We start from the raw sequence: 27,179 nt of genomic DNA, 5'->3' as shown, positions 1-27,179 counted from the left end.
AACATAGGCGTTTGATTTGTCGAGGTGGGTCAGTCAAGGTGAATGGCTGTCAGGATTGCATCCTCTACAGAGCGCTTTGCCCTCTAGGCAAACTGATGCGGGTCTAGGGTGTTTGGGAGGGTGGCCTTGATTCGTGACATGACTAGCCTCTCATGATGATAGGGGTGAGTGTGACAGGGCGGTAGTCATTCAGGGATGTGCCAGCAGCTTTCTTCTGCACAGGTATTATTGTGGTGGTCTTGAAGCAGGTGGGGACAGTAGCTTGGGCCAGGGACATGTTGAAGATGTCAGCGAAGACCTCAGCTAGCTGTTGGGCACACAGCTCTGAGAGCATGTCCAGGGATCCCATCAGGTCAGCAGCTTGGTGTCTGTTCACCCTCTTTAGAGACTTCCACACATCATCCGTGTAAGCACCCGGTCACTGCAGGCAGTTATGGCCCTGCAGAGAGGCTCTGGGTTGTTGTCTTCAAAACATGCATATAAAGTGCTGAGCTTGCTCGTCAGGGTGGTATCAGAGGTTGGCACACAGCTGGTTTTGTTTCTGTAGTCTGTGATTTTTTTTGTATGCCTTGACACATGCAGCGTGGGTTGGTGCTATTGCTAAGGTGCTCCTCAATCTGTAGTCTGTAGTTGTTTTTACCAACTTTATGGCACTCTGGAGTTTGTTTCTTGCCTTTCTGAGTTCCTCACTGCTGCCAGTTCTGAATGCAGTGTCCTGAGTTTGGATGAGGGAGTGGATCTCACTAGCCATCCAGGGTTTCTGGTTGGGCAAGGTCTTTATCTTTTTCTCAGTCACAACATCATCAACACATTAACAAATGAAGCCAGAGACTGATGATGCAGAATGTTTTTAAGAATCTTATGAAGTGCTGGGAACACAAATAAAAGCAATAAAGATGACTGCTACTCAGTAGTTGTTGTTTTTTTCTTAAATGGGACATAACATTTTTGTGATTTCCTGTTATTTTATACTGTTATGATGTCGGATGTGTATGTGAAACACAGTCAAATTTCCAAAATTTGAGGTGAACATATGTAAAAATGCTCCCTGAAAGTCAAAAGCCAGGCTTCTGTCTGCTCTGAATGCTTTGTTTGCAATGTTACCTCTGCTTCTTCCTCATGATGATGTCAGATTGTTGTGCATGCCCACAAGCAGCCATTCGTTGGTATCCTTTGTAGCTAAGGTTGTTCCATGGGTTGTTTGCGTTGTCTGCTTGCATAGTTTGAACCAGATTCAGGCTCGAACATGTACGGATGTATTTTAGAAGTTTCCATTTTGAGTTAAGAATGAGAAAAAGAATCAGAGCAGGGTGGACTCATCGAGAGGGGGGCCTTAAAGAGACAGGGGCGAAAGCAGTCTGTTACAGACAGGGGCTGAACTGAGGGGCTGCACAAAGGGCCTGTATAAGATAAATAAGGAGTTTTTTTGACTGTAAATCATGTAAAGATGTGTATGATATGTCCCCTTTAACTATCTGGTTTGTTTTGTGGATATGGGTTTCACTGTGAAAATTAAACATGGTATACACTTGAGTATAGGCATATACAGTATAATGTTTATTTCACCAGAAACTGTGCCATATACACAGTCACTGTACTTTTATAATTACGTAATCTTGATAAATATTGCATAAATTGCAATTACAATAGCTTCACGTACCCGTCACATCTAAAGTGACCCTAGCCAAAAATTCACAGACACTTCTCTGTGTAGAGACATCCTGTCTGCAACTGTGGAACAGTCACCGCACATCATTGTTTAATGAGGCTGCTTTGACTATGGATTCACAAAGCGAACTGCAAAGGTAGGCTAAGCACAAAGCTAAGTAAACAGAGTAGCAACGTAAGGCTACCTACAACACTAGTGTCATTTCATAAAGAAAACTTGCAAATCTAGTAATATGTGAACTAAGCACAGAATATAACAGTGAATAAATGAAGAGGTTTTTATATATGTATATAAATTAAGATGTAGCATAATGGCTGGTTTAATTTTGCACTTTTTACTCAGATTTCTACCTGCTTTTCGATTTATTTACATTGATTTAATAAGTTACAAGGCATGCTGACTTGTATTGTTTTGTTAGGCAGATAAAACACATTTGCAAAGTTAAATGTACATTATGTTATTCTATTTTTTATGTTAAACTATTCTAAAGTTTAACTAATGAACCCTCTGGTTTCTTCAGGCTTCAGTCATTAAAAGGATGTTCTTCAAAATGGCAGCATTGTCAAATTATATATCATGATAAATATTGGATCAATATGGAAAAAATGATTGTGATCTTATTTTTTGCCATATTACCCAGCCCTAGCTGTTACCATTAAAGCTTCTTATTCAGCAGCAGGCATTATATCCAAAGGGATCATTTCAGCTTTAATTGAAATAAGAAATAACAGATATGTGTTTAAAATTATTGGTGTTGGTACTTGACTTCACATACTAGTTAATTTTTTCTACAAATACATCTTTTCACTGCTAATCCTAATCTAAAAATAATGCTCTAATCATATTTACGCACATTTAGAGTGTATGCACACAATCAAACACACATTAACCTCGATCTAAGTTAGTTCCCGCATTGACATTTCTTTCATCCTCCTTTTATGAATTGTCATCTGCAAGTTGTAACAGTCAGAGTAATGCTAGTAGCTGCACCTGGAAGTGCCAGCTTCCTAGATTTTCCTTTTCATGTATAATTTAGCCATTCATAATTTATTATTAATACAGGCCCTTTCATCTATCATAAACTGCCGCAAGTCTCACACACGTGTCGCCTGGAAGGAAGCAGAGAAGAGAAAAATGTCACCAGCTCGCCTAAATGTATTCATTTTCTTCTCTCTTGGAAAGAATATTCAAAGGCTGTATGAGTTTAAAGGGAGAGAAAAAACCGAGAGAGGTGCTCTAATACAGGAAAAGTGGATCTAATGTGCTGTTATAAATTGACTTATTTTCAGAGAGGGAGAATACAGTAAACAGGATGTTCTTTCTGAAAGCAACCGTGAACACTGCTGCCACTCATACATCCAAAAGCCAGACTGCAAGATAATTGAAGAGATGCAGAAAATGTGAATATTATCAGCCTGTTTACACTCATGATTATACTTATCATAAAACTGTAATCTTATATTGTAAATTAAAACTTGTGTGTCCAAAAACCTTTATATTTTGGGGAAAAAAATCTCAGACATGTACAGTTGATACTGTTACTTATGACTCAAAACTAGGACAAAGCACTCTAAGCCAAGCAAATAATGTGCAGGCTTTTACATGTACTCAAGGAAATAGCACCAAAATAGCTAATTTTGCACAGTACCTAAGTGAAGCTTTTACAACAGTGTTACCTGAGAGGGTATTAATATGGCTATTTTCAGTAAAATAACATTGTTTAGGCCAGTTGGAAGGCACAGCTCTGTGCCACTAGCAACACCAAAGTCACTATAATCACAGTAATGTAAGTTCATTTTTCAATTTTTTCAAATGACTTACTTAAAGGCAAGAGAGAAGTATCACCAACTAGCCCACTGAGATGTCTAAGCAACTATAAAGTATGAATAACTGCAGAGCAGAGCTGGAATATGCATATATACATATTCCATTCTTCCTTTTAATGAGATTAATTGTTTTCTCCCTTCTTTCTGAGGCATTTGAGAATATCTTAAAGGAGACGTATCATATACATTTCCAGGTCTATATTTATATTCTGGGGCTCCACTGGAATGTCTTTGCATGATTTACAGTTAAAAAAACTCGTTATTTATCTTATACTGACCCTTTATGCAGCCCCTCAGTTCAGCCTCTGTATGAAACAGGCCGTTTTAGCTCCTGTCTCTTTAAGGCCCCCCTTCCGATGAGCCCACTCTGTTCTGATTTGCCAGCTCCTGGAAGTGGCCCCTTAGCAAATTTCCGCCAGCACCAGAGGCTGCATAAACAAACTACAGTAGCAGGATTTCACTCCTTTTTCTCATTTTTTATTCCAAATGGAAACTTCTTATATATATCTGTATATGTTCGAGCCCGAATCCAATGTGAAATATGCAAGTGGACAGCGTGAACAACCTCAGCAACAAAGGCTACTGAATAGACAGCCTTTTGTGTGCATGCGTGAACAATCTAATGTCAGTTAGACGGGGAAGTAGATGTAACATTGTAATCGAAGCCCTGGCTTTGGACTTGCAGGAAGTGTTTTACATACAGTAGCAGTCAAATGTTTAACTTTTGAGTGGTACTGTACATTCACCTTAGGTTTTTGAACGTTGACCATGTTTAACATAGACATCTGACATTATAACAGTATATAAATCACAAAAAGCAAAAATGCGCCATGTGTTCCTGCATTTTGGAAACAGTAATATATGTATGCCGTGTGTCAAGCCTTTCAAAAACTAATAGAAATCACAAAAACCATATTACGTCCCCTTTAATGCTTCTGAAACTATTTGTGTCTTCATGTGTGTAACATTTTTTGTGAACATTTAGGTACTTCAGATTAAATTAATAGTGCCTTATATCTGGTTAGAAAAATAGGTCACACTAAAAATACTTTGTCAGACATTATCTCATTCAATTACCAAGCAACATGTTGAGCTGAGCATATATGTTAAAAATATTTCCCTGTTTGTCCAGAACGGTATTAAACAACAACGGCTCCCTTGAGGCCTTGACAGCACTACTGTAGCGAGACTTATGGGATATCCTGTATTTGTATGCTAACAAGGTAATCAGTGTTTTATCTTTAAAATGGCAGTATTTTTTCCCCAGTCAGTATCCTGCGCTGTAAGAAAAAATACTAAAAACTACGACAGCTTGGGTGCCAATAAAATACAGTAAGATAACAGAAGATAACCATCTCATGAAAATTCAGTGATTTTCCGTAATTAAAATACAGTTTATAGCTTTAATGTTATGTGAAATCTTGTGTATTTTTGGCTTTTAATGATAAATAAGGGTATTTCCACCTATAAAAACAATTAAATTTCCTATAAAAATGTACTGACACTGCTATAATACAGATAATCAGGTTTAAAATTACAGAAATGTACTGTTATAAATCGAGTTTAATTACACTTAATAATGTGTTTACGTAAGTTATATTATTTATATTATAATAAGTATAATAATTATATTATAATAAGTATATTCAATCGATATTTGATAATAATAATAAAATGATATACCACCGATAAACATTTGATTTACCTTTTACAAAATGTCAAAATAAAACAAGTAATCTGGTTTATAATTGTGTCAATGTACTTTTTTTCATATTAAGTGTAATACGAGTTGCACATTTTTCATGTTATTGTACATTACATTACATTAAAGTACAGATAGCAATTAAGCTTAGAATATGGACAGAATACCTCCTCAGTTAAGTATTTAAGCTTTTCAGAAGGACAAATTAAAGAATCGCTATGAGATAACTGGAAGCTCAGGCTCTTAGTATGGAGGCTGGCTTGGAAAGAGGGGCATTACTTCAGCCCTCTAGTCTGTGTTGAAATCGTCTAATGTGACCTAGGTGTTAAAACCATCTCTTCTTGCTATGCTGAACATCCAGTATTACACAATACTGCCTTGGGTTATAATTCATTTTACTAGGAAGAAACTGACTAATGAGACAGTAATGCTGTTTTTATTCATACAGAAGCAGAGGCCACCCATGGCCGTTGCCCTCTCAGAATCAAATCCACAAGGAATTCATAAGAAGCTAATTTGATATGCTGATCCTTTAATGTACTTGGATGCGAAGCTCCACGATAATTTGCCAGTGATGGGCACTATACCAGGAACATGTAGGCCTATTTGTTAAACACAATAAGCCAGCTTTAAAATGAGGTCTCTTCAGCTAAAGACTGAGAATGTGTGTGGTTCAGTCAGGCTGTCTGTCCGCTCAACACAGCTGAGCAAATCTTTATTTGCTGCTGTTTCAGTGTGTGAGAATAGATGCATCGATGTGTGTGTGTATGTGCGTGAGTGCCAACCATTGCTGACAGGCAGATCAGCTCTCTGATCACATCCGCCCTAATCCCCCCCTCCCTCCCCTTCCTGTCTCTAGCTTCACATCTGGGTCTTTCTCCCACTCACGTGTGCAGACAGACGAGTTGCACACTCACAGCAGGCTTCCCTTCACAGCTCAACACACACACACACACACACACACACACACCACTGCACTGCTCAGCTCAGCTTTAGGATGTGGATTGGACAGTGGGGAGGGGGATCTGAGACTGCAGTAGCTGTATGAACTTCTAACTCCTTCACCATTATTTCATTCATTCACAGGAGATAATAGGGCGCCATAACTATGCTATAGCTGACCAAACTTTATTGGCGCTCGCCTTGATTTAAGACTCAAGAAGAGGGGAAACAATCCATACAGCACAGATGCATTTAAGCTTTGCACTGTGGACTACAGTTTCTGATATATGTTTGTGATTGCGTGTGTGCATCTTTAAGGTGCTAGCATAGAATAGCAGGTGGTATTGCTCTGACAGCGGGAGTTGAATGCATTTGACAGCAGGGGATAGAGAGCAAGGAAGATAGAGAAAGGCAGGGGGTGTGACAAGGGAGCGTTGAAGACAAGACAGCAATGAGTTAAAGCGGGCCTAATGGTCTAGTGGAGCGAGAGAGCATCAGCGAGAAACAGGGAGAGGGAGAGTGAAAGGTAGGAGAGTGGGAAAACAGGGTGAGCACGTGAGCTAGCCAGACAACATGAGCGCACAGGAGACCAAAAAAAACAGACACCTGTTCATCCTGTAAAGACAGAGAGAGATTGAAAGAGATGGGATCAGGAGAAACTGGAGAAAAGAGAGAGAACATGGAGGCAGACAAAAGAACAGCAGGGAGAAAGAAATATAGTAAGAGGTGATGAAAAAGAGTGAGAGAGAAACTGTAAATGAGAGTGAGGAGTTGAGTAAGTTTCTTTAATAAAAAAGGTTTAATGAGAAACACCCTCCCTTGTTGATTCTGTAAGATATAGCCTAGTCCAGAAGCATAAGTCAGAGCTGAGTCACATCACAGGCTTCATTCATCAAAAAGCATCACTAGCAGTTTGTCATAAAATGTTTGCTCCACTGTAATTAACTGAGATGTCAGCAACTGGTGAAAAGATTTGTCTACATCTTATGGTTATATTGTGACACATGCACACACACATGCGCGCGTACACACACACACATACACATTCAGATCCTCTCCCAGTCAATCAAAGCCTCAATGGCAAGTACTATATGATCCAGTCCTATCTTGCTTTGGAAATATTCAGGACTGTGAAGGGTTTTTAACACTGTACAATGTAAATGTATGAAATAATGTAAATCAGAAAGTGGGTCTGGATGATTGGCATGAATGTAAAGTAAGACACAGACTCTTAGGCCTGTTAAATAGCAACAGCTGGTGTCAGTTACCTTTCTACTCCTGGGACCATATTGTAGTTTTGTACAGTATTGATTTTATTCATATGGATAAGGGACTATGACATTACATGAAAATGTTTCAAGTGATGCTACAATACAATGGAGATTAGTAGGAAAACTGAACAATTTGAAGAAAATTGCTATTTTTCTCATCAAAACTGCAGTAACAATTTAAATTGCACACATTTCTTTTAAATTGCAGGTATTTGTGGTCTACACAGTATTCAATATGACAAATGACAACTCTCCAAGGGGTTTTTTAATTTTTTTTTACTGTCAGTCTGTCAGGAAAAATGACCAGTTTAGCTCACATTTATTAACATATTATGTTATAGGTATACTTGAACTCTAAATAACAGTCCAATATAATCATTACATTAAAGTGATACATTTAACAGCTGCTGATTTGGCGTATTATGAATGTAATCGTGACAAACTCCTGGTAAGTCACGTACGACAATGTTTTGACATCAAGCTGACAACCCCAAATGCTTCTGTCGACAGATTCGCACTGTAGCTGCTTGAGCTAACATTAGCATCACAAACTCACAGGACTGCTTCACATGTGCCATTTCAGAGCTTTTGAGCTTAAAATGATGATACAGTGTGACTAAAAGTTTGTCATTTATTGTCATTTACTCTCAACAACTGCAGAGCTACCTACCTGATATTGACATGAGATGTTCACCTGAATCAGTTATGTACAGAGGACTTGCCACTCTGTTGGTCTTTTATGAACATATGTGCATAAAGACACAGCTCACTTGTTATTTTTCAAACATCAAAGGTTTTGTAGAGTGGTGTTTTGATTCCACAAAATTATCTTTGAATAAAATGTACAGACAGACTAGGGGTGCAACGGATCACCAAACTCACGGTTTAGATCGTATCACGGTTTTGAGTCATGGATCGGATCATTTTCAGATCAGTAAAAAGAAAAGAAAAAAGTGGGGGGAGACAAATATAACTTTGCTTTCCATTTCTGTAAAACACTTAAAGCAAAGAACCTTTGCCCATGGTCTTAAAAGAAAACAACAATTAAGATGTCTGATCTTAAAATATATCAAATATTCAATACTCAATCGTTAAATTAAAGTGCAATATGAGGCACGATACCTTCTTCCTTTAAACATGGTAGTGAGCAAAAGAATAACCTGTGTCCACATCATCTAAACTTGATGATAACTTACAGACATTAACACACATCTTGTCCTGCACCTTAGATTGTTGAACGACCCACCAAACAACATTCACCAGGGAAAAGTGCACCGCTAACATCAGTTAGCAGCTAGATAGCTAATTGAGATAGCTAAAAGCTAGCAACCTGTCACGCAAAGCAGCCATGTCCTTAATTATGCATGAAATATTGTGACTTGCTGTGAATACTGTGATGTTGAAATGCTTAAAATTACTTACCGATATTTAAATTATTATTTAAAAAATCCTGTAGCAAAGTAGGAGATCCTAATTCTCCAGTTAACACAATCCTCAATAGACATTTTTGATGGCAGAGATTTTTTAACTTGTCAGAGCACAGGTGTAACTAATAACATTAATGATCGTTTGGTTACATTTACATGTGCCAGCAGGTCAGAATGCATGACAGCAGAGCTCTGGCACCTAAAAGGAATGCAGCCATCATTAATGTTATATGTTACACCTGTGTCTGACAAGTCAGGTCTCTCTGCTGCCTCTACTGCACTGTGAGAGTTGTAGCTGTAGATGCAGGATTTTTCAGTTTTCAGTCTCCATTGTATCAAATAGTCAAACCCAGCTAAAGGCTTGTATCTGTCTCTTCTAATACATGTCTCACTTCTTTTCACTTTTCCCTTTTATTCTTAGAAATTTTCAGGTGGGGGACTTACTCTGTGTGTGAATATGTGTGTGTGCGCACGTGTGTAGTGTGATGAATGGTTTTGCATGCAGCTTGCAGGGTGTATTGATGGCTGGCTGTGTCAGACTTGGAGTTTAATTTGGGCCTCAGGAAATTTTCCACTGTTGGTTTTTCCACTCCAGGTGATTCATTACGAGGGTAGTTACTGTGTGTATTGTGTTTATGTGCACGTACGCGTGTGTACACTTGTGCGTATCAGGGTTTTCCCTGGCCCTACGTAAGGCTGCGGCAGTACAGGATGTGTTGAGTTTGCAGAGCAACATATTGTCTCAACATCAACAATGCAATGTACACATGTCACATTGCAAAGGATGCTATGTTATGAAGAAAATTAAGCCCACAATGGTACACTATAAACCATTTTACTGCTTGATTGCAAATGACAAGTGGAAAAAGAAAAGATTGCTAATATGAAAGACAAACAAGTGTGACAAAGACAAAGTGTGGTATTACATAATAACATAATTTAGTTTGATTTGGCTTCATTTTGATTGTTGAGCATACACTGAAAAAACCCACCAACATTGTGGATTTTTGCATCCAACTAAGTGTAGAAGATTATTGTCTCCATTGCAATTTCCAAAATGTCATAACATGTTTTGTTTTGTCTGACCAAAATATTCAGTTTACTACAATGTTAAGACAAGAAAAAGCAGCAAATTTAAACAACTTTAAACAAGAGATTGTTTGGATTTTTTTTTACCTAAAAATGATTTAAACGATGAATCGATTAAAAATTGTTGTGATTCATTTTCTGTCGATTGACTGATTGATAAATTGACTAATCATTGCAGCTCTCATTTTCAGCCGTGTCTTTTCCCCATGTGTTGTTTTTTCAGCTTTTTAGGCGGTCCAAAGAAACACGAGACAGGCTACCTTAGATTTAGGCGGGCAAAACCTCTGTGTGTGTGTGTGTGTGTGTGTGTGTGTGTGTGTGTGTGTGTGTGTGTGTGTGTGTGTGTGTGTGTGTGTGTGTGTGTGTGTGTGTGTGTGTGTGTGTGTGTGTGTGTGTGTGTGTGTGTGTGTGTGTGTGTAACACCAAGTGCATATGAAGTCCATGTTTGCCCCTGCTTTTCTGTATGAGCACGTCCATGTTCATGTTGTACCAGTGCTTTGTGTCTGTGTGTGTTTAAGCAGTTGTTTTAATACAAAGCTGTAAGTCGTACACTCAACAAAAGTTAATCCAGTCTTGGTGGAGCTTGTAGGCTCAGCAGAACGGCTCTCTTATCTCTTCTATCTCTCTCTCTCTCTGCTTCTTTGTACAGCCACCAACAGAAGATCAGAGTGGTAAACTGGAGTCACAGCGAATCAAGCACCATACTAAAAGACAAAATAAGGAAATCTATGGATACTGTGTTTTAATTATTCATCAGATTCACAAGTTAATCACAGTGGAGAGCTGTTGACCCAGAGCTTCTGTAAAATAACTTAAAATAATATTGTTCACACTTAATATAACTGCCACTTAAATATAAATTATCAATACTGCTTTGCAGTAATTATATATATTTATTAAGCATCTTTTAGTAGAATTATTTCTTAGATGATATTACAGTATTCTGATATTGTGACTCCACAGTTTTTCATGCTCCAAAATTTAAAACAAAATTATTTGATGTCCCGTTGACCCAGTTGTCTAAGACTCATACCATCTTATTGTGAATGTTCCTTGTTTGACCTTTTATGAACAGTGATATGTTGTTAATTGATGATAATGGAAATTATCATTTGCAGGGCATCAAAGGTGCATTTACTCAATCAAGACCTGGACACACTGTGCTTCCAATACCCAGTAAAATTTAGAAAGTGAGAAAATGCACCCTGTATGGATTTGAGATCTCACTGAGTACTGAACCAACTGCTAGTTGGTGGCAAAATTTTTAAGGGCATTGAGTTCCTCTTCTGCCATTTTCTTCCTCAGCATGCAATTGATTCTGGCCGTGGGATCTCATTTTCACATATTACACTCTCTTGCAGAGCTTGTGTCCCTAAAACCAACCAATTTTATAATGTTTTATTCTTTGTCACTGGCTGAGATTTGCCACATTGTATCATTTATTAGTTAAAGACTGTTATTAGTATGTTAATAGTCCAATTTTAAAGAATATGTTAGCACAGTGTTGTCAGAGCTGACAAAAGATAACACAGGAACAAGAAGAAGTCCTATGGAGGAACATCTCGCAGTACAAGACAACAGAACACTGTCTTTGGCAGATGTGTAGAGCCAGGCAACCGCTGACAGTTCAGCTCATCTGGCTTCATTTATGTAGGAACAGCACAGTTTTGGTGTATTCCATTGTTTTCGGGGTAGTCGCGCCAAGCCATGCCGGAAGCACTCAAGTCAAGCTGCCATTGTTTTTCCATTACACAGCACAGCAAGGTAAAATAAGTTGTTTACCTGTTGGAGGTGTGCTGGTTTGCAGAAAATGCAGTAAGAGTCTGTTGTCTACAGCACTTCATCAAACTCAATGTGGCTGTTTCTGCTTGAACTGTTCCTCCTAGAATTATTTGTAAGTGATTCACTGAAAAAATAGCTCTAAATATCTCCATGTCTTGTGTCAACCTGTTTTTATTGAAGAATGGCGCTGCTAACGAAGCTCCCCTAATTCGGTTATAAACACATTTCATATAAATATGTGCAGTAAAAGTCTCAATATTTTGTCATTAAAAAACTTTTAACATATGAAACAGCAAAAGCAGGAAATGTCGGGTTTTCATCAGCAGTAACTTAACACAGCTCTGATACAGCTAAAAGCAATGAGGAAACAGTAAAATAAAGCAGATATCTGATAATACAAACAGGAACGCAGGAGAGAAACTAAACTTCAAACCACAGAGATTCAGTTAGAAGCTACAAAAGTATTAAGAGCTGAACACAAAGAGACTTTAAAACAAAACTGCTTTCTTTCTGGTCTTCAGCACAGACACACACATTGAGTCTGCAACACACCGCATGTTTGAGGGTGAGAAGGAGGGGTCGTCATGGGTTGGCCGCGGTTGGTCCTGCCAGCGAGCAGGACCGCAGCAGCGCGGCTGGCCACGGGCTAAAGCGGACTGACCTGGGCTAATGGAAAAACTCTATTTGACAGTACAGGCTTGAACATGTTTAGCAGAGTGTGAATAGATTTCTTGTTGCGTGGTGACGAGTAAAACTGTTGTTTTCTCCCTTGCTGAGATGAAGAAGAAATGTTGTCTTGAAACACCAGTCAGAGGTCTGCAAAGACGGACAGAAAAACAAAAAAAAAATCTACAGATGTGTGCACAGTTTTTAGTCACAAAAACATGGTGATGGAGAGATTTGGTCACCGACCGTCATGTGTTTATGTCTCATTGAATTAATCATATCACAGGCAGACTGACTGGCGATGTGTGTGAGAAAGAGAGAGTCAGCAGTTTCCCTCTTTTGATTCCATCTGAAGTCATTGTAACTGACTTCTTAACTGAAACTGGACTCATTCAAGCTAAGTCGATGTTGATTGGTTTCCATTTGCAAGTTTTAAGTTATGACTGTGTTGTTACATTCTAAGGCAAAATATAAGACATGTTAAACACAGTTAAACCAATCAATTAGATGATGGAAAGAACATGATGAAGAATGAGTCATCTGTGGCCGCAGTTTAAAGTCTATTCAAACCAGACCCAACTTCTCAAAATCTTTTTCTGTTTCATATGTTTCTGTAATAATAATGTGTAATTTTAGATATATCTGCAAACACACAATAATTTGACAAAATGTTTTTCTATGTATATGAAGGTTATTTATAGTGCTGGAAATAGTTGTTTGTTTTTTGGGTTTTTATTCAAATAATCACATCAATGAATAATCTCATGTTTTTGATTGTTGAAAATTTCACACCTGTATTTTTTTTTTTCTTTTATTGGTGGTCTACAACCAAATAAATATCTTACCAGAGCTAAGTTTTGACAGGGTGCTTCAAACTTTGAACAGAATTGATTCTTATATTGTTCAACAATATTGTTAAATAAAAAACAGTAAGACTTAATGAAAAGGAAAGATTTGCCCACCGTATGTACAGTAAGAAGGGGCAAGAGTTGGTGTTAACTGCAAGATGAATATCATCGTAGACAGAAAAACATTTGAGTCACAAATATTTGTGGCTTCAACTGAAGGTCTGAGCAAAATACATTGTTCATACCAATGATAAAAAACGATTGTTGATGATATTATTATACTGTTATCAGGAGGTCCAATATTACTACTACTACTACTTGTCACATCTACTACTACTACTTGTCTACATCATACTGATATTATTCCTGATATGATGACCCCTCATAAAACCTGCTGGTGATTCATCAATGATCTAATCCAACGCGTTGTTCTGTCTTTTCATAAAGACTATCAGTATTAAACACATATAAAGTCTGTTTCATTGTTACAACCATTTCTGTTTTGATTGTACACTTACAGAATATCAAAAAAGGAACATATAGTTACTAATCTATATATTGATGACCCACCTCTCTACAACTGAGAAGTCCTCCCATCACTACCATATTGTATACGAAGCTTGTGAGGCACCATCTGATTTTTTTTTTTTTTTTTTTTGTCTTATCTGCTTTTAGGCCTCTGAACCGACTGGACTTTTTGACAGACAGGACTCCCAAACTGCTGTCCACACTCAGAGCTATAGTCGCAGTGGCAGCCACAGTAGAGCGACTCATCCTCACACCTACAGAGACCCCAGCAGAAGTTCCTCCTCCACCCACCAGACACAGAAGCAGGGCTCACCTCAAGTTCAAGCACAGTCCCACGCCTCAGATGGAGGGGCACCCCCTGGTCTGGCTAACACACTGGAACACATTATAGGTCAACTGGATATTCTCACTCAGGTAAGCATAAGTTGTGCTAATCTTTCATGGCAAACAGCATGTACTGTACTTTGGCTGTGGTGCCACCCACTCACACGGTTGAGAACAAAAGCTTCCTTTACTTTTCAACCTGCAGGTCAGAGATGGTTTCAGCAACACAGACACAAAATCATTACAAAAGAACAACCTCTTCCATGCTGCGTGGTACTGCATTAGACTGGCCCACAGACACTCCACTCTACTCTACTCTGATTGATTTTTTTCATCACATTTATAGTTACATTAATTTATTCCATTAGCAGTTGTTCTCTACAGATGGAAGGAAACACTGAGGCTGTCACCTCTATTGTATTGAAGCAGCAGAAAGAACAGTGCATGTGATAAAACTAGAGCAACAAACCCAACTTTAAAGATCCCCTCCAGACATGTTTGAAGACATAAAAATACTTTGCTTTGACTAATAATTTGTGTCTGATATAGTTTTTTCCACAAAATTTTTTTTAAGGATTTTGAAATCCTTAAAAATCTTTAAGATTACATCTACTCCTTCTCCATCATTAAAAAAAAACATAATCTAGTATTAAAATATTGTTCATTTCAAACGTTTAAATGCTGGACATGCTTCATTGTAAAGTCCATTCTCAGTGTATGTGCACCGGAGGCTTCAAGTTTCCACATCACACTGGACCAAAATTGGCTCCAAAATTGTTTTGATGTCACAAATCATGCTCATAAGTACATGCGTTTATCTCTGATTTAAGGTGAGGACAGAGAAACCTTCCACTTTCAGCAGAATGTGAAAACAGCCTTCCAGTGTCAAACTCTGCACATACATCATTCTTTACCGTGAAGCTCAAATATCCAACTGAAAGACCTAGAAGAAACATATATTTTTGACTGGAGGGGGACTTTACCTACCTGCATGGCTACAGCCTGCCAGGGATGAATTGAGTCTTTGCAATTGAGTTGACCCTCAAAACATGCATCATACACCTACACACACTAGTGTACTAGCTAATTGTAACACTAAATTACACTGAGACAAACATTTGTGCTTTAATTTGTTCATTTATTACCTCTATAATTTTTTAGGGGAAAGAACAGTAGTGTGTAATTAGGCCCTAAGCTTATTTTGGTTATTGCCTCATTATTGTCATTTTTATTTAAATAGAAAGTCATATTTTTGTCTTATTGTTTCTCAACTCATGTTCCTGATACTAATGACCATGATGCTCATGGAGAGATTAGACTTAACCAATTAACTAATCTTAAACAAGAACTTCCTATTTAGGATTTCTGTCCTCAAAAGAGAGGACAGTTTTTCTGTCTCGCTTTAGTTTTCTTTATATACCGCACATCCACACAGCATGCTGGCTGTATTCAGTTAGGCTCCACTCTCAGTGTGAGTGCTCCCGTGGCTGGTGAAGGCCAGACACAGTTTGAAGCCAGACCAAACCAGAGCATGCGGGACTAAAAATAGATCCTTGAACAAAAACAGAAAAGAACAGCAACCAGTTAAGATCTGAAGGTCTGCTTCTTGCTAAACATTTCCTTTTTTTAAAATTTTGTTCAGCTTCATTGATGTGATTAGTGATGGATTCTGAGAATTACTGTCACAGAACAGAGCTAAACATTTGAGGCTCCGCTCTCGGTACACCAGCTGTAGTAAACTTGAGATTACATCTTTTTGTCACCATTAATATTTTTATTGTACCATCCTAATACCTATCTGCAAATTATTTACACACACTATTTTTGTTTTTCCTCTCAGTTAAAATGCTGTAACTGACATGCAACACTTTCTGCAGATGATTAAAAGTGTTGATCCTTTTTACTTCCATGTAACGATCTTATTGGGAAATGTGTAGCAGTGGATGTCAGACACTACCAGCGAGGTAGATTATCCTGTAATTGCTGCACATCTCTTTCAACTTGCCTCAGAGTTGCTTGTGCTTTTCCTTGCACTGTATTGAATTAAGGATGTGTGCATTTTTACTTAAAAATTCTACTTTTCGTTTGTATGAGAAGTAATGGGCCGTTTGACTATTCAAAATGTATTAGCTCACTTTAAAGTTACAGACTCTCAACTTTTTTTTCCTCCTTGTTACAAATACCAAAGGTGAAAGGTTCAGTTGAAGGACTTAGGCAGAAGTACATCTACAAGAAGCTTTCTTAAGGTACCACAGAGAATTTATTTAAGATGACAAGTGTCCTAAAGAAAATGGTCCAAGGGAAGAAAAAAAGCAGTTGAGAGAAATAAGAGCAACCTGAAAGGGTGAAAGAGGTCGACAGTAAGGTGAGGAGGGAGAGGTAGATGAAAACAATCAGGCAGCAAGACGATAAGAGGATACAGAGATGGAAGGAGTTGAATGGGGAGTAGGATAGAGAGCACATGGCGGTTTGGTGTGTGTGTGTGTGTGTGTGTGTGCGCGCAAGGTTTTAGCTGGAGGTTGTGAATGCGCCCTGAGGAAAATACATCATTCATATATGAGCAGAGTGAAGCAATCTGCCTCACTCACTGATAGTAAGTATAAATGCTTAATGGCTTCGCAGACACACAGAAACACTACTTGTATGTGTGTGTTTCTGTCAAAGGTTTCTCCCTGGCTCTTTTTCTTTCTTCTTCTTCTTCTTCATCAAGCTGCAGTCCAGCATGTGGGAACATTTAATATTGGCCCAGAGCAGCCAGGCAGCTAGCTAACCCCTCCCACGGGGGTGGTGCCAACCTCTTCCTTTCAAGCCCACTGTACACCAACCCTGATACCAGATGGACCGTCTGGTTTTATTCTCCAGCTCTTTTATTGTTGGGTTTTGTTCTTCAACAGTGGAAACATTAGTGATGCCTTGGATCCTGAGATGATTGGAAGGAAATCATTTACGGTGGTTTCTGCAGGGTATCTTTACTTATTGTATACAGTATATGCAAATTTCTGACCACCTATAGCAATATTTAATCTCAAGGCTATCTCAGTGCTGGAAAAAGCATTGTTCTTCCCATGTGGCTTTGCAGCAACTTACAGTAATGTTTGTAATGGTCTAGCAAATGTTTTCAGATTTTCTGTAACTTAGATTGTGACAATAAATAGAGACAGGAAATGTGGGGAGAGAGACAGGGGTATAACTTGCAACAAGATTTCGTGACCAGATTTGCACCGGGGACATATATACTTTAATAGGCATCTAATTAGCTGTTTTCCCAAAGAGACTGTTTCCAACTAAATATCATCAAAAAAAAAGGCTGCAAATAAAGAAAATTAGGTCGAAATGTTGAAATGAGGAATCCACAGAGTAAATCATACAAGTAGACGTGTAAAAGCCAGTAGAAATGCAGAAAATAGCACAGTCGTACAAGCTTCGACATGCTTTTTCACCCATACAGATGTTAACGCTGGCGGACCAGTGACCTGCACCTCATTCAGAAATAACTCATTCAGACTCCTGGAACCTTAAATAGTTAAGTAATATATAATGTTGAAGAAACAGAGGTTTTTAAAGCACAAAAATGTAGAGTCTGTCTAAAACCTTAAGTCTGATTTACTTAATATGGATTGAAATTTTTGGCTGTGTGGTAAAAAGCAAAGTGTAACCTATACTGCGTGTTATTCCCTCAAATACAGACTCTGCATGTAAGGCATGTTAAATGCAGCCCTATATACCATATATACATATATAGTATCTTGCAGTTTATCTCCAAAATGCACTCATATAGTTTTACAAAGGACAGGAAGGTGTGACTAGAAATCATCTAATGCTCTTGTTCTAATTTCTGCTCACTTTGGCTAATATGGCGGCTCAAATTACCGCCGCCATCCTCTGGAGATTAGGCTGACAATGTGACGTTACTTACTTCTGCACTATATTCCTGCTCTGTTATACATCTTTTCCACAGCATTATTTTTCACTATTACAGCTCTTTGTAACTCTAATAGTCGAGGAGACCGAGAGGGAAGATGATGAATTATTCAACATTAGACTGAAGCTTCCAAAGCCACACTTTGCTGTGTTAGCTGCTTTTCACTTGTCTGCCCCCTCCCCAGTCTTCAACCCCCATACCCTTTTCTTTTTCCTCTCCTTCTCTCTTATGATTCATCATCTGACTCAACACTCATCCTGCAGTACACACACACTTATCCCTTTCTTTCACAGTGCCCCTCTTAATTAAGCAGAATCTTGAATGAAGTATCGCTCCCTCTCTCAATTTCATCTACTAATTCACATTATCCAAGCTTGAATTAGTTGATGCTCCTCTGTAATAGGCCATTAAGCTGCAGTTCAAGAGAAGAATTTGTGAACTTTCTCTGTGATGTGGCTCATGAGGAAAAATCTGTAGCAAAAAGTGTTTTATGAACACTTGCTTTTTTCACAACATTTGTTAGTGTCCATCAAGAGTGCAGCAGTGCAGAATACACAACCATGCATAGCCTGTAATTCCCCCCAAACTACCAGAATACTCAGCCAGACAGCCTTTTCCAGCTTAACATTAGAAGAAAGTGAAAGAAACATGTTCCTGTACATTCCCTCTCAGCTTTTTTCTCGGAAGAGATGGAATCAGTTTCTGTAATTTAAGTGTAGGTTCTGGATTTTTAGAAGCCGCTAAACTGCTCACCAATCAAGTTCTGTACCACAGTGTTTCTGATTTTAAGGGACAGAAAGCAGCCTCTGAGTTGTATGTTTTTAGGAAAGCTGTAGGATTAAAAAAAGAAAGAAATTTTCATCTAGTTCATTCCATCTAATTCCTCTCTGAGCTGTAGTGAAGGAAAAAAAAATTCAATTAATTTAGAGTGATATAGAAACTTGGCTCTATTGTAAGTTTGCACAAAACTTTCTAACAAGTTCAAATGAGTACAAACAAAACACTTTTTTTCTATTGAGAGAGCATTTTAAGTGAAAGTTTTACCTGGGTCTGAAAAGAATGCTTCTTGTTTTTTTGTATATCTGGCATTTTGGTGTGAATGTTTTCCAGTATTTTGCCAACTTGTGAAAAATATGCAAAATAGAAGCAGGAACAATATATCAGCCAAAATTATCTTATTGCAGATATATTGGTAACGGTGCATATGTCATCTGATCAATAACAAAAACTTGAAGTACAGAAACGCCAAAGATGTGTTTGAGGTCATTTAAAAATGATGTAATTAAATAGTTTGTCCTCCAGAAAGCACTGAATAGTTTATGTTTTGACTATAAAGTGCATATCTTGGTCACATTTTCTTTAAAAAACTAATTTTAAGCCCCTGAAAACTTGGTTTAAAAATTGTGCACTTGCTGCAGTTTACAGGAGTGTCATGGCTCCAGGTGGCTAGCTGTCTCTGGCTATCTCATAGTGAATTTAACCATCTACGAGAAGAACAGACTGAAAATGACTCTGTACACTGATCTGCGCTCTTCGTTTATGTTAGTTGAGGAGCTATCATCTCTGGCTACGAGAGTTGAAGTGTTGGGAGTCGACTGAACAATTTCCAGATTCTACATTGTACAGTCTGTCCCTACCTGCCAGGTAGCTACGCTAGCTAGCAGCAGTCTGTATATATATTAGGCTGATGTAAAGAAACAGAAACTGATTATTAAACTAGATGTTCTCTACTTAGTCGAAACATCTGAGTTTGAGACTTGAAACTAGTGATTGAGACCATAAACAGATTAGGAAAGTGTTTACTGAGGTAATAAATCAAAGGAGAAGTAGGGTCAGTTCCCATAGACTTCAGGTCTTCAGGTTAAGACACTTCCGTATTTGCTTCAGTTTTCAGACAGGAGTTACCCACTTGGTTGTGCATTTACACGTCTAAAGTTCCACTTGTCCAAAACTTAAATTCATGACAAGATCAAAACTAAAGACCAACTCCTTCCAGCCTGTCCTTTGAGCTTAATGCTGTTATAGCATGCTAACAGGCTAACATTAGCATGTTAACACCTTATGGCTGTTTGGGTTTTTATTGACTTTCTGCCAATAGGATTGATTTTTATCTGTTGTGAATATTAACACTGTTGGCCCCAAACCACAGCAGTACTGGTTCTCCACACCTGCCGTTCATTAATATTGGTTCACTACATTACTCACTGTATCAATCTGTCAATAATAATAGATTTTATTGAATCACTAACATGAGTCTGTTGAGTAAGTATCCCAGAATGCATTTCGCACTAACCAACAGCAAGCAGCAATGGCAGAGATTAAGCTGTTGTAATTTTCACTGTAGGACTGTTAATACCTCACTTTATTAAGTTTTAATATTTTTTCAGATGAGAATAGAGCTGCGTATTACATGCGTCTAGTGCAATATAACAAATACATTTACAAATGCAAACTTCACACACATGAAACACACTATATTGGGGTCATTTACATGTGGCATTAATGATTAACTTGATAGTTACTGCATTAAAACTATTTTTGGGGTTGTGTGTAAGTGAAATAATATATAAAACATAAAAAAAATAGCCTAAAACTTAAAGGACCAGTGTGTAGAATTTAGTGGCATCTACTGATGAGGTTGCAGATTGCAACCAACTGAATACCCCTCCTCTCACCTTCCCCTTCCAAGCATGTAGGAGAACCTACAGTGGTCGTGAATCTCACAAAAAAACGCAAAAGGCCCTCTCTAGAGCCAATGTTTGGTTTTTCCGTTCTGGGCAACTGTAGAAAAATGGTGGTGCAACATGGCGGGCTTCGTGGAGGAGGACCCACTCTCTATGTAGATATAAACCGCTCATTCTAAGGTAACGAAAACACAACAATTTCCAGGCGATTATACACTAATTAAAACATACTTGTGAATATTATATTCCATTTCTGCCATATCTGTTTTGCTAGGTGCCACTGAATTCTACACACTGCACCTTTAACTCAACCCTTCTTACAACAGCACCATGTAGTCTACACCCAAAATCTGGTGCAATGTATTTTAAGTTTTTTTTTTCTTATGTGTACAGCACCTTGAGTACAACTACTGTATGAAAAGTGCTATTCAAATAAATAAACTTACATAAAAACGAATATCTTGCTGTGATGTCCATGTCTGATTGTAACCAGGCGTCGTACAAATTAAAAGCCCTCTAGCATTTCATACACAGCCCAGACATATACTACGTTTTGACATAGTCTTGTTTGTTCACTTGTCAGTTTACTAGTTGCATGTTTAATAGCTTAATAAATCAGTTAGCTAGATTTAAACAGAATAATTGAATTTGCCGTGTATCACCAGCACCAGTTTGTCTTTCTTTGACTTTCAGACTGATGTAGCGTGGGTCATACCAAAGCTATGAGACTTTGTAACATAGGCCAGTAATGCTCAGGGCGATGGAGAGTATAATGTGTTCTGGAGAGAAAAGAAAAATAGCTCGCTCTATTTTTAGTTGCATAAAGATTTGGTTTCTACTCCAGATGAAAACTATAGGCCCGTATAATGTTGCTGCTGCCTGGGGACACGTGCAGAATCTCACACACACACACAGCAATAGCACGGCTGAGGACTGGGTAGCCATATCAGATTGGTAAGATAAACAGGGTAGTATTGATCTAGAAAACAGACAGGAGAGACTAAACGGTAAATGGACTGCATTTATATGGCACTTTTCTAGTCTTCCAACCTCTCAAAGTGCTTTACAACACATGCCAATATTCACCCATTCACACACACATTCATACACTGATGGCAGAGGCTGCTATGCAAGGTGCCGCCCTGCTCATCAGAAACGATATATCGCTTTTTAATCCAATGCGCTTTGGACTAAAAAGCACAGCCATCGGGAGCAATTTGGGGTTCAGTAGTTTGCCCAAGAATCGTCATGTCTTCTTTAGTCAATGTTATACTCACTGCCCTGATTGTATCATGTGACCATGAAAGAGCAATGATCATAAAAGAGATATATTCCTGGAACAGAAATGAAATAAGAGCAAACTGTACCATGTAATTCAAATCCTTAATATTTTTATTAGACCCTGTGTGTATCATATGATGGTTTTGAGTTTCCTATGTCTTTAATAAATTGAACTAACATCTTATTTTTCGATGAAATGATTTATACCTTTGCAAAAGGTGAAGACTTTGGAGTTAAGTCTGTTTATCCATCACATGTAATGTCTCATACACAGTTGGTTATATTTTGATAAAACCAGGACGAGTGATTCATCTCTGCGCTGCTTTGTAGCATTTTCAAAATTGCACTCGCTGGCACAAGGAGGGACATACAATTACAGGTCAAGACATGTTGACATATTTTTCACTCACTGACCCAAATGTAGAGAGCATCATCTTTCAAGGGATGACATGTTTACTGTTTGATGGTTCCTTCCCTTAATCAAATTTTGTTTCCAAGCACTACTATCCAAAACTGCTCACTAGTTGGGATTGTGTTTGTCACCAGGCAACATTAGCGCGGTAAACAATTATGTCAGAGATTCAGTGTGAACTGTCGCCTCTTTAGTGATTCCAGACAACTTTTTCAAATTGTTATCATCTTTTTACAGAGCGTGTTTTCCTAATACAGCTTCCCAGAACTCAATTTGTCATCATTACAACATTTCTGCTCCAGCATTCAGACATTCAACATCCCTGTCTGTGCTACATTTTCAGTTTCAATTTTAATTTGAGTTTGCACAACTTTTATTTTTGTTTTTGTTCCCAGGCACCTTATAGATTTAGTATAAGAAAAGAGCAAAACGCCAAGTAGATATTGATTATTCAACATATCAGATCCATTCTTGTGTCTCATGTTGGCTGCATGGATCTAATTGCAAGCCAAGGCAAGTTTATTTATGTTGCGTCTCTCAAACACAGAGGACATTCAAACAGCTGTACAGTACATTATGCAAAGAAGTGTATCAGGGAAACATTTAAAACACAATAAAGACAAAAATATAATAAATTGGAGTAAAATTTCAAATACAACCAGACAAATACAGTTTCAGCCTGCCATGTTTTTTTGTTTGTTTGTTGAAGTTGAAGTTTTCCTTCTGCACTTGATGCTCAAACTGTTTAACACCACCCTGTAATCACCCTACTGCTCCGCTCGATTGTTGTATCTGATATATGTGTCGCACTCTCAAACGCTGCTGCTGCCACTACTTATCTTTGTACTGAAGTTATTTGAGACATTTACAATATAGCAGAAAGTCAGGAGGTTGTGATATGTAGCACAACAACCTAGCAAAGCTCTCCACAGAATCACGTTCCTACGTAAGCACAGTGGCCTCTGCCTTACATGAACTACTGGCTGTTATTAGTCTTTGGAGCCATTTCTAAACAAACTAACACACCCAAACTCTTCTGTGACAAAAGAACATGTCACACAGTGTAGCGCTGTGGTTCATTGACATGTTTTTAATCGTATTTGGACGGATAACAGAGGTCTACAGCACAGGGGAACAGGATATATCAGGCTTTGGATACACACACAATACTTGTAAGTAGAATCAGTTCATTGTTGGTTTGGTTCTATACATGAGATTTGGTGACAATAAGAAAAATATACAGCACCAGTCAAAAGTTTGAACACACCTTCACGTTCAGTTGAATGAGAAAGTGTGTCCAAACCTTTTACTGGTGCTGTAGAAAATTGCCAGTCTTATCCTTTAAGTTTAGTAGATTATAACCTGAATATTAATGGCATATGATGACTGTATTTACATCATATAACTGCTTTTACATGATTTCTTGGACATATTTCTAGGAAAAAGGGTCCAAACAGTGAGATCCCTCTACATAAATTACAAATGAGGTGCTGACACAGTAGTTTGACTCACCTACTCCTGCCTGCAACCTGCATTCATATATAGTTGTCATTTACAGATTTTGCAGTCTGCTTCATTCACTAAATCTAAACAATATTTTGCCACACAGCTGAACTGTCAACTTCTAGCTTTAAAAGTTAACTGATGAACCTGCTACAGGTGGAAAAATTGATCATGTTACATGACTATAAAAACAGTAATTAAAGATCAGACTATATCTATGAGAGCTGCATGGAAGTGTTAATGAGGTTTGGAGGAGGCTTCTTGTTTCAGTTCATATAATATTCTTTATTATGTGAATACACAGACGCACTAGAAATGAAAAAAAAAAAAAAAAAAATCCCCGGATCCCACATGTTTTTGTTCTGGTAAATGGGATCAAGAGATTTCCTTGGAAACAGAATATCAGTTCCTGGTTTTAAACTCTAGTTTTGAGTAGGTACTACTAGCTGACTGCTTCCTAAACATCTAAGGAACCTACTGGGATTATATACTTCAAACAGAAATGTATTTTTTTTCCAAGCCTGTTAAGTGATTTTTGAAGAAGCAGCAGCACTAGTGTAAAGACGGAAAAATCGTTGGTCGTTATTGTTAGAGCTTTGAAGGCATGAGAAGTCTCTTGTCCGGACATGAATGTCGAGACGATAAAAGGCTGATTTAATTATTGCGTTGATGTGGCTGCTGAAGCTCAGATGGGATAGTAGATAAAAAAAAATCTGCTTCTATTCTCAGTAGTCTGTTCATGCAAATAGTGACACCCCTGGAAATCACACCTGGAGGGTCCGCTGATAAACAGGCTTAGATCACACAGTGCTCAAATGCACAATACTGTCACTGTTGGATGATGCTGAGAGGAAAAGTATGTCGCACTGTGATCTCACTACCCACACATGCCCGTCCTGTATCGGAAAGCGACTTTCTTGTTTTCTCTGCGTATGTAAGTGTGTTTATGCAACCGTGTGTGAGAGAGAACAAGAGAGAGTGCGTGCCAGACACAGAGACTCTGGTGTTTTCGGCTCAGGCAGCAGATTTCTCTACGATAATCAGCTGGATTGTCTTGCACGCACAACATCTGTCTCGTACACACACAAACTGCCTCTTTCACACACACAAACGCAGCCATTATATGGTCATTACTGTCAGGCTGATGCTGTACAGCCCTCTCTAACATGCTCTCTCTCTCTTTTATCCATCTCCTTCCTCCTCCTTTCTTTCCTCGTCTTGTTTCTCTCTTCACTCATTTCCACTTCTGTCTCCTCAATCCTCCCTCCTCTCTCGCTTTCTCTTTTCTTCTGTATCCATCCAGACGGTTTCGATCTTGGAGCAGCGGCTGACACTGACAGAGGACAAGCTTAAGGAGTGTTTGGAGAACCAGATGGAGATCGGTCTACTTCTCCAGAGAAAAGAGGAGGCCTAAAGATGGCGGCATCAGAGAGAGGTTGAGCTATGGTGTGTGCGGGGAGGGGGGAAATGGGTTCACACCAAAAAGTGTCTCTTTGTTGTTATATCACACTTCAAACGTGTGATGTTTGTAAAAACAGTTGCACATTCACACGTGTAGCATCCTGAACCGTTTCCCCCAACTAGACTTTAAATGCACACTGAGCCTTACTGCAGATGTCTGGTTATTTCACACAGATATCAGAAGTGAAGGAGTTGAATATTAGAGAAGTTGTTCCTCTACAACAGTGCTGAGAGCGCAGTCTCTTTTCTGCTGACGAAGGACCTAATGTTACTAGTCACCGACCGTTGGTGTATGTGTGTGTGTGTGTGTGTGTGTGTGTGTGTGTGTGTGTGTGTGTGTGTGTGTGTGTGTGTGTGTGTGTACACAAAACCATAGACACATGCAAGAGACTTTCAGAGTTGCCCATGCGCTGCACGTCTGGCTGTTTTAATCTCAGTTTATGTTTATATGTGTGAGGACCTGCACAGAATGGCATCACTCTTTTTCATCAAAGGGCACATATACATATAAAAAAACTTCCCCAGGGCACAGTTATCGTTGTAGTTGCACTCAAGCCAGCACATAAATTAATTTTTTTTTTTTTAAATTAGAGAACGAGGCTCATTTATTTAAATAGGGACCTTAGGGACCCAAATTTGACCTTCTTCACTAGGTTTGTTGTCCACAGATATTAAGTTTTTGTTCATCTACTGTAAGTACAGACAATTTGAATCAACTAAGTAAACAGTGACTGCATACAAACACAGTGCCTTTATTCTGTCTTACATGAAGAAACAATGTTCATATCAGTAAGATTGGGAGAGTTTTTGGTGATATTCTATAGTTTTTCTTATTGTCAACAAATCTCATTAAGAAAACAAAACCAACAATAAATTTATGAAGTATTGCCTGTGTTTCAAAGCCTGATATAGCTTGTTACTCTGTGCCATAGACATCCGCTGTTGTCCAGAAACTATTAGTTGAGCCACACTGTTGCACTGTAGTTTATTTTAAATCAGTCCCACATACAGTCTCTAGTCTGCTGCCATAAATACTCACCAGTTCACCAAATGTGCTCATTCACAGCTGAAAATAGTCCCCAAACAAATGCAAAATTTAAGTGTTTTGATTTTGAGCTCATTTTTAGAGATAAATCATCTTCAGTGGGAATGGATGGACTTGGACTGAGCGCCACAGACAGAACAGGGAATCAAAGTATTTGAAAGACAGAATAACACATTGTTGATTTTTTGCTCTTTTCATGGGATTTGTTGACGATAAGAAAAAAAGGTTAAAATAACGCCAAATTTATCCTTTGAGTTAGAATAATGGTGCTTTCTGGATTGGTTTCCAAGCTGAAATTTCTACTTCGAGTGCAGAACGACTGATTGTAATTATTGCAGTTTGAAAGATAAGACATCTTGTGCCGTCCCTTTATATCCTGTGTGTGAAAGTTTCATTTCGAAAGTAAGTTATTGTGTACTTTCTTAATAAATGTTTTTTACTCTTATCTATGACTTGAAATTAAATCGACTCTGGTCGCTCTTTTATAAGGCCAAGCACTGTTTGTGTATCACTTGCGATAGAAAGAGTTTGTTTTCATAATCATTGCCAAAAGCAATGATGTCACCGGTCACTCTTAAGGGAGTGTTTCCTGCTCCGATTGGTCCACAGAGCTTGAGCAGTTGCCCGAGAAATCACGACTTTCCTGTGTTTATTGTCCTCAGCAGAGACGTTAAGATCATGAGCCGTGAGCTGTGTCATCACAGCTCACGGCGAGTCATTTTCAACCCTTTCTTTGCCAGATTTTTAGCGATGATTTATTACAAAAGCATGGGGGTGGCAGCTAAAAATGCCTCCCC

At 38.4% G+C, this 27,179-nt stretch overlaps 1 protein-coding gene across 2 annotated transcripts in view; it reads left to right on the top strand.

Annotated features, from left to right (window-relative positions):
- Nucleotides 1-26,827, top strand: part of poc1a (POC1 centriolar protein A) — a 47,628-nt gene extending 20,801 nt beyond the window's left edge. For both annotated transcript variants that reach the window (XM_042406470.1, XM_042406471.1), the window contains exons 10-11: nt 13,898-14,164; nt 25,180-26,827. In XM_042406470.1, the coding sequence (XP_042262404.1) occupies nt 13,898-14,164; nt 25,180-25,290 (378 nt within the window). In that variant the 3' untranslated portion in view covers nt 25,291-26,827. The remainder of the gene's footprint in view (nt 1-13,897; nt 14,165-25,179) is intronic.
- The last annotated feature ends 352 nt before the right edge of the window (nt 26,828-27,179 follow it).

This window comes from Thunnus maccoyii, chromosome 3 (genome assembly GCF_910596095.1).
Source record: "Thunnus maccoyii chromosome 3, fThuMac1.1, whole genome shotgun sequence".
Taxonomy (NCBI): Eukaryota; Metazoa; Chordata; class Actinopteri; order Scombriformes; family Scombridae; genus Thunnus; species Thunnus maccoyii.
The sequence above is the reverse complement of the archived record's forward strand: the minus strand, read 5'-3'. Positions and strand labels throughout refer to the sequence as shown.